Genomic DNA, 9,591 nt, shown 5'->3' on the forward strand with positions numbered 1-9,591 from the left:
GACACGGTCAGAGTTGAATTGGAATGATGAATTTCATCAAAAATCCTACCGAAAATCCTAGCCTTTGAAGTAAGTATAATTGTAGTTTTACTCATTACATTGATCAATAATGGCATTTGTTAGTATGAATTAAAAATGCATTTGGTATAAATTAAAAAAACAGTATCTAAAACCAGTTAAGTTTGTAAATTACATATTTAAGAATTTGATAGCGAAGGCTAGCACACTTTTTTGCAGTGTTGCTTTTGCTTCAGCGCGGAACCCCGCTTCAACTGTGGCTGATGACGAATCAAAAGGAAGCTAGCAGTATGCAAATGAGAGTGACGTATTGTTTAGTCCATGCGGTCGACCCTGGCCTAGTCAGCCATTTTGTGCATTTCTCGTTTGTGAAACCGTGCACAGAAAAGTGGATGGAAATGATAATAATTCGTGCTAAACGCCTGTTCAAGTTGCTTCTAACTAAGCTCAGTACATAGGCCTATGTTTTCTTCTCCCTCCAACTGGTTAAGCTTAGGCCTAACCTAGGCAGTATTTCTTGCTTGCTTTGTGGTGCTGTATTGTTGTCATTTGTAAACTAGGCCTAGCTTGCAATCCAGTGCTGCAATCAATATTCACCCTACTCAATCAAAAGATCACATACAAGTAGTACAAAATTCAGAAAGTAGGCTGTTTTAGCACTTATGGATGACTATGTTGTTTAACTAAACTATTTCATATTTATTTACATACAGGCCTAGGCTATCACACTTTCAACAAAGCACTCTAAAAAATCCAGCTAAGTAATGTCATGAGCGAATAATGAAACAGTCCTACATGTGACCCGCTACTCTATGATAGTACTAATAAACTGTTTTTCAAAAATTTCACAAATATTACATGAACAACAAAAAATAATTGGGAAAAAAAGAAGCTTAGTTTTATTCAAATACTTTATGTTGTTTTGTGTTTTTTACAACTTATTATTTTATTAATTTGCTAATTAACATTTTAAATAGAAACTCACAAAACTTATTTATTGAGAGCCTCATAGACCAACAGCATTTTAAATGCTTTTTTTATGCAATCACCTACGCTCATGCTAGGTTCAAATTTTCTTTCGCCAAAATGGTGAAAAATGACAGTTAGTTTTCACGGTATTTGGTAGTGTAGGCCTATGCTTGTTGTTTTGTTATTTCTTTTTACAAATGTTTACATGACTTATCATCTGGTTTTAGAAGTAGATTTTTGTGTTTGGACCGAATAATACTTTCAGAATTAGGAGATTCGGAATACATGTATTATTTTAAGTACAGTAGTATAATATAATATTAACTATGTTTTAAATAACAAAATCGTTGAAAAAATATCGTTTTAGTGTTCTCTTTAGATCAAGGGAAAAATGCTTCCAGTGTGTGATCAGACTGTTTGTTTTAAAACTGCCCATGCATATGTCCGTACACATACTGAGGTTCATGAAAAATAATATTTTTGGTACAAAAATATTTGTCGTATTCGAGGCGCTACACCAAATTTCTTGTTTTTGTATATTCTTGGAATAATTCAAGAAGCATGTTATTATGATACAGCCATTTTGGATTTTTGTTTGAAATGTACATGATGTTTTCTCATTGTTACAACACAATTTGGGCCTACCACCAAAATTGTTTTTTTTTTTTTTACATGATAATATATCCAACTACTGTATTGATCTGCCTTTTTTTTTGTGCATATCAAGATGCTTATTATTTATCGTTAAAGAAAATTGTGTAAAATTTTATTTCAATTCAACTTAACTTTCATAAAATTTTACAAAATGGAAGGATACAGTAAAAATGTATTTAAAACAATTATGGTGTATATTTTCTGATGTTGACTTTCATTATGCATCAAATATGCATGAATTATTTTTTTAAATCCTATTTTTACAATAAAGTTAATTTGTTTGAATTGGTGACCTTACAATGCTTAAACCATAGGAGTAAGCTTCAGAATCATTGTTCATTTGGTTTGTACTGACCTACCTGTAGAATGAATAAATTCTTTATTTATTAACCAATAAAATATGTTCATTAGTTGTACTATAGTTTTAATTTATCTGGTCTTTCAAATTTAATATTGCTAAATATAGTTTTCACCACAGCTTGCAAGTACTGTACAGTTATAGATGAAAGGTTTTTATGTCTTTCATTCTTCTGTTTTGCTGTGTTTTTTTTTTTTCATTAATAAAATGTTCATATGTTTCATATACAATATCATGCTTCATAATCTGCCTTTGTTTAACATTCGATGGTGTACATTATACTGTAATACTGAGCTGTATTTCTGCCTCAAAGTCGTGGGTGCGCTGATGCGATGCATGCAAACAGTTTAGAGGTTTAACCTGGAATGAATTCCTATTGACGTTGATGGATTGTTATTTGTGCATGTGTAAGGTGCACACTCACTAGTCTACTTGTTGAATATTGATTCAAGTGAATGTGTGGGGTTTTCCTTGATGAATATAAATTAGAATTAATTATAACTTGATTATTTTGTCCCAATATTATATCAGTTCTAGATACATGTTTTAAAACCTCCATTTTACGAACGTCGATTTTATGAATTGTCTTTGTTCCTGATGACGTCATCATCAACCAATTATTACCGTAAAAAATGTCTGATTGTGAATGTTTTACAAAGTGATAATGTATATTTTTCTTAATAAAATCAAGTTATGTCAAAAACATCCAGAACAACCAACTACCAAGGCAAGTAGTGTTGTCGGACTGAGCGCACATGTTTACAATGACGAATAAACAATGGTGTTAGGCTCAAAACTTATTGATATCATTAATGCTAGATGGTCGCTGTATGAATGTAAACAACACAATTCGGCGATCTTAAAACTAGAAAGAACACGATAGAAAGGTCCTTAATAATAATAATAATAATAATAATAATAATGTTTTAATAAGAGTTAAAAATAATATTTTGTAAAGTGGAAGTATGTCAGCGATTACAATAATTTGGTTTTTTATCGAAGGTAAATTCAGCTGCAGTAGGCTATAGCGCGGTAGACCACACTGTTGCATTGTCGGTTCGTGCTAGACCTGGCTGCCGTCAGCATATCGGCGCTCAATGGCAGAGGATAGCTAGGCCTAAGAAACTGACGCCCGATCTAGTTTACAAATGTTTCAATTTACGAACACCCCATGGTAACAAGGGGTACGTAAAATGGACATCATACTGTACTTGTTAAAAATTAAAATTGTGGAAGAACATACTCACCATAAATGCTCGAAAAGCGCCACTCTCAACTTAACGCTGCTCTCAAATAAGCGCCGCACCAGACCTGTTTTTTTTTTTACCCACTGAGTGCCGCTCTCGAAGAAGCACTGCAGTGCTTAATCGAGAATATATTATTAACCTTCTGTAATGAAACACTTTTGAGAAACAGTTTTAAATACAATAACACAATGAAGACGCTGCATTTCTTTATAAATGTTTATTTACGATGACGTGGGACCAATGGTAGGCTTACTAAACTACGAGAATATGTGAGATAGGTAACATGGGAATGGGCACTTGAAGCACCACGCCAATATTTTTTCATAAGCGCCTCTCTGAAGGGCTTCTCCAAAAATGTTACAAGCGCTGCGGTGCTTATTCAAGCATTTACCATAGTATGTAATAAGTAACTAGGCATTTCAAAAGGCAAACTCTAGAGGCTAGGAAATCTGTTTAAAGTAAAATGTTTTAAGTGGTGGTAATATTTTTACAGTAATTCATGTTCAGTTACTCATCAACGCTTGTTCAGCCCTACTTGTCTCGAAAGATGTACTGGGTTCTTTATAGTGCACATGAGCCAATTCTGTGCACTGGGCCTAGGATTTACAGTCCTTATCCGAGAAGACTTGTTCCACCTCCCGAAGCATAGGGAAGCGTGCCTTTCGAACCAGCGCCAATATTTTGGCTGTAGGTTGCGGCGCCCCTGTCGTAACTGCTCGGCCATTTGACTCCACATTAGCACAATATTTCCGACATGCATACTGGTAATAATTGATTTGTAGTTGTACTGTGCGAATGTGACCATGACCAGTTTGCCCTACTTTTTATGAATGAAAATTTTTTTTTATATGATTCCGCCCGCATGGCTTTGCCGAGAACATTCGTAATTAATCTAATATTTTTTTATGGGGCCTTGAGTTTCAATGCTTAGTCTTGCTTGAAATACTCGTAAGTTTGGTTGATGACAGTGGAATTGTGATGCTGTTTTTTGTTTTATTTCTTTAACTGGAAATTCCATGATTGATAAACATTTCTAAAAACTGGCTATGTAACCCCTCCTGGATGTACTTGACTGGTACTGTACATACTGCAGTGCATTAATTTTTTTTTATTTTAATGAAGTTGTATTGGTACTGTATTTTGTTACTTGAATTTTGTTAAATTAAAAGTAGACAGATACTGTATATATGGTACACATACTTTATTGTCTCTATTGCAAATTTGGTTCACCATAGAATAGCTCCTTGATATATATGCTAACTGTATACTGTAATACCCACACTGGAATGGTTTCTTTCAGGTTTTAGCACCTCTTCCCCCCTCCCCCCAAATTCAGACTGGTATAGGAATGCTATGCAGTGTGCACCTAAAATACCAACTTGCAAACAACCCTGAAATAAATAGCTTTTGAACCCTCTTTTGGGACACCTCAATTAAGGAGACACTCTTTTTGACACCTCTACAGGTGAGATATCACCGTCATAGCGATTCTACTACTGGTTAATAATATTTATACTTGGATTAGATATTTAAAAAGCTAATGACCAATAAAATCCTACCAATATTTATTATAAAATTTAAATGAAAATCTAAAGTTTGGTTCACTTGACCTAATATTCTGATATATTAAATATGCTGTGTAGCATGTTTATTTATTTTTGTTATTCAGGTCGAAACCAACAGCGATTAAGACTGCCACAAACAAGTTGAATGTAAACTTACATATACTGTATGTGATAATAAAAAACAAATGTTAAAAATTGAATATAAACTAGTAACAAGTAATAAGCAGACTTTTAAATTTGTTGGGCAATTGTTTTGCAATAAACTATGAGTAGAACCCCCCCCCCTCCTTTTGGACACTCCTATTAGGGGGGACACTTTTGGATATTTAATGAGGAAAAGTATATCTTTTAACACTACAGCCAACCTATTCAGGGGACATTTGTTTTTTATCCCAAAATTGTACCCCTTTAATAATACTAGGAGTTATACTGTAAGTTTTCATATTTTGATATTTTTTGTTATTACATTTAGTAGTTGGCTATACAGTCCTGAAGGCTGCAAAGAAAATTCCACTAATTGATGAACAATTTACTGTGGTTAGTTCATAATCAATCCCATCATATCCATTTGGATTGTTCAGGGGAACTGATATTTAGGTATGGTAACCTACAGGTCAGCAAACCCCATTCCAAGGCCTAGATATCCCCTGGAATGTCCGAAATGGTTGTATCAAAAATTGCCTAGAATATTTATGATGCCTCAAGTTACTAATATTTTATACTATTACTAACTATACAGTACTATGTACTGTATGGTTTTCAAACACGAGGTGAAGGTTTATCACACACTTTAATACAGTTGTGAGACTTTGTGTACATAATATGAATATATAATTTGTATAATGTGTATATAATTTAATAATGGATCCAATTTACTGAGGTATACTGTAGGCCTGCCCGTGTGTGTCAACTCTAATTTATGTGCAATTTTCATTGAGTATGTTGACACCTGTAGGTGAGATATCACCTTCATAGAGATTCTACTATGATTAATAATATTTAATTGGATTAGATATTTTTAAAAGCTAATGACCAATAAAAGCCTACCAAAATTTATTATAAAGTTTAAATGAAAATCTAAAGTTTGGTTTACTTGACCTACAGATATAATATATATATATATATATACTGTGTAGCATGTATATTTATTTTTATGTTATTCAGGTCGAATTCAGGTCGAAACCAACAGCGATTAAAACCGCCACAAACAAGTTGAATCTAAACGTTATATATCTTGTATGTGATAATAAAAAACAATAATGTTAAAAATTGAATATAAACTAGTAACAAGTAATAAGCAGACTATTAAAATTTGTTGGGCAATTGTTTTGCAATAAACTATGAGTAGAACCCCCCTCCTTTTGGACACTCCTATTAGGGGGACACTTTTGGATATTTAATGAGCAATAAGTATATCTTTTAACACTACAGCCAACCTATTCAGGGGACATTTGTTTTTTATCCCAAAATTGTACCCCTTTAATAATACTAGGAGTTATACTGTAAGTTTTCATATTTTGATATTTTTTGTTATTACATTTAGTAGTTGGCTATACAGTCCTGAAGGCTGCAAAGAAAATTCCACTAATTGATGAACAATTTACTGTGGTTAGTTCATAATCAATCCCATCATATCCATTTGGATTGTTCAGGGGAACTGATATTTAGGTATGGTAACCTACAGGTCAGCAAACCCCATTCCAAGGCCTAGATATCCCCTGGAATGTCCGAAATGGTTGTATCAAAAATTGCCTAGAATATTTATGATGCCTCAAGTTACTAATATTTTATACTATTACTAACTATACAGTACTATGTACTGTATGGTTTTCAAACACGAGGTGAAGGTTTATCACACACTTTAATACAGTTGTGAGACTTTGTGTACATAATATGAATATATAATTTGTATAATGTGTATATAATTTAATAATGGATCCAATTTACTGAGGTATACTGTAGGCCTGCCCGTGTGTGTCAACTCTAATTTATGTGCAATTTTCATTGAGTATGGAGTAATTCTACCTAGGTTTGAAATAAAAATTCTACATTTTCTGAGGCCTAGGACAAAGGCAGATACTTGTCTGGCTTAATAATTACTCAACCTCTGAACAAGTGTGCCAGCTCACAATTTGATTCGGGTCCTCGGGTAACCTTTAACCTGTAACACCACCCCTGAAATTGGTCTAATGTCGCGCAGATTGGGGAAGATGTGGGCTTATAATACCGTGAAGATCGTTCAAATCTCCTTTTAAATGAAAGTAATATTCAGATATTATATAATGAAACTGCCATACTTGATTAAAGGTGTAAGATATTATTACTCTGTGGTCATTGAACCCATACTGTAGCTTGATAAACTAGTACAAAGTGCAAATGTCTGTGCTCCATGGAGAGTAGAGAGTATACATTTTACTACAGTACAGTGTTCAAGAACTAAAATATACAGCATTGAATGTTACAACATCTATTAGGTACCCATACTTTTGAGTGAATTTATTCCGATCATCTTCAAACTGTGGGAGCGAGAAGTGGTCAAAACCTTTCAAAGAATTAACTTTGCAATTTCCAGAAGTGTGCACCAATAAATTATTCCGATTCTTTGTTTAACGGAAAGAAATTTTTTTAAAGCCTAAGTCATAAGAATGTAGTCATTTTTTGTAATTACATAAAAATGTAATTTTTATTTCTCTTGTTATGTTTCTAGACAGGGGCTACGATGAGGATAATTATAAATATATTGGATGGTTACTGAAACGAACTGTAATCCTAGTGAAAAATCGCTGAAGGTAGCCACAACATGGAAGAGGAAAAACCAGGCCAACCGTCATCTAATGAAGTACATGCAACTTCGACTGACCCAAACTTCTATTTTGATGATATAGTGTGTAAGTTATTTTTTTATTTTATTAAACATAATTAGCAAGTCCCCTTTGAGTTTTACAGTACTTGAATAATGTAGACTTGCCACAAGTCCCTTATTATTCTTTCTCATTCTGGACAGTGCCACCAACGAGCAAGTTAATTTTGAGGCAGAATAAGCAGCTTGAAAAACACTGCATGCAGGTACCCGGGTATGACAAAAATGACGTAATCTTACATTCCTTATGTGGATAAATGGTTGGACCGAAATAAACACTTTCAACCAATCACTATGCTCACATTTTCAAAGCCACAAACGTGTACAGAAACTGAGTCAAGTCTCGCATTGGCTAGTTAGACGTGGCTAAAAAATAGTCTCCCTAATAAAACGGACCTAAAATAAATAGAATAGACCCTGGGACGAGTGGACAGTGGCAAAGGCAAACTAAGCTTAAGCTAGATGGCCCACATTACAAATGTACAGCACAACTTTTCGGGAGGATGGCCTACTAGGCTACTAGTTTAGTACTAGTAGTAGAGAGAGGCATGGGCCAACTTTCAAGTTCTTATTTAATAATACAGTTTACCTTTTTAACAATGTTCTGCAGTACACTAGGCCTAAATCTGTGTAGTTTAGTGGTGAAACAGGGTTTTCTATAAGCCACTATATCAGTCCATTACGTCGTTCAGCAGGCCAAGAACTAATTTATTAACTGCTGCCAAGCTTTGCCGTCAAGACACTGCACATCTTCAATTTGAAAATTACCAAGATTGATTAATATGCATGAAATAAGCCAATCACGTGACTTACAAAGTCATTCATCCATACGATATCACACATCAAATTTGATGTGTTACATCGTATGCACGAATGATCAGGCAGTGTTTTCCCAGGCCCTAATTCGGGGTAAAAAATTGAGTATGGGATGCCAAATAAATTCAGTATGGCGTGCAATAAATAGTGAGAATAGAGTGCTATTTAGTGAGCTTAAAGGCACGACTTCTTACACAGTACCTTGTTTAGCAAGCTCAACAATATTAAAAATATGGTCCAGCCAAAACATTACAGTAAAGCAAGGAGAAAATAAAAATTATTAACGTTTCCGGGTCTCTATTTCCAGTTAAATCCAGTTAAATGACAAACGAAATGTCCATGCTGTCAATTTTATATGCGCCAAATAAATGTGATATGCCCATATTTGGGTGTAATATGACATCATCATGTCCCTATATGGGCACATCAAACAAATTTGTCATATAAGATTAATAGTGTGGACAGCAAAAGAATACCCAACAGTCAACTGTCATATCCTGATTGATAAACTAATTGATTATTTGATAGAATAATTTACATTATTTATATATATTTAAATTCATTTTTACCTTGGTATCTAGATTTTAAGGAGGAGAATTGCATTATATCAAATTGTAGCAATCATTCACCTGATAAGTGTAGGCAGTCAAAATTCCTGCTTTTCCCTGTCAGACCAGAATGGAAGGAGATCATAGCAAGCCAGGTAGACGAAGAGGTGAACCTAGACCAGGAGGATGTTAGAATCTGCGGCAAGCACTTTGCCGAACCGGCAGCAGAAGACCTTGCTCCAAGTCTCTTCGGTTTCGAGACTTTAAGGGAGCATGCAGGTATTCCATTTAGAGCACAGAAGTGGTGTTGTATAAAGAACTGTTCCAACGGGTATCAGAAGTACAGTGGCACAACGACATCCATCAGGAAACCAGCGGTCTATTATCCGCTTGCAAAACTTGCTGATGATGATGTTGGAAGATCACTAATGAAGGATTTGTTGGCAAAGGTCAATGGTATTGAAGATCACTCGTCCTTTATTTGTCATCTACATCTGAAGGTACTACATATAGATGATGAAGTAACTGATGCAGCAAATTCCAAAAACAGTGAGTT

The 9,591-nt window shown here is 34.3% G+C and overlaps 1 protein-coding gene across 1 annotated transcript in view; it reads left to right on the forward strand.

Moving 5' to 3' along the window:
- LOC117110081 overlaps nucleotides 1-9,591 on the forward strand; it is a 27,113-nt gene continuing 17,522 nt past the window's right edge. Inside the window, exons 1-3 of the mRNA XM_033252667.1 lie at nucleotides 1-69; nucleotides 7,519-7,699; nucleotides 9,069-9,584. Coding sequence (XP_033108558.1) covers nucleotides 7,612-7,699; nucleotides 9,069-9,584 — 604 coding nt within the window. The 5' untranslated portion in view covers nucleotides 1-69; nucleotides 7,519-7,611. The remainder of the gene's footprint in view (nucleotides 70-7,518; nucleotides 7,700-9,068; nucleotides 9,585-9,591) is intronic.

Source organism: Anneissia japonica, unplaced genomic scaffold (assembly GCF_011630105.1).
Source record: "Anneissia japonica isolate Jap-2015-1 unplaced genomic scaffold, ASM1163010v1 scaffold287588_len240510_cov160, whole genome shotgun sequence".
Classification (NCBI taxonomy): Eukaryota; Metazoa; Echinodermata; class Crinoidea; order Comatulida; family Comatulidae; genus Anneissia; species Anneissia japonica.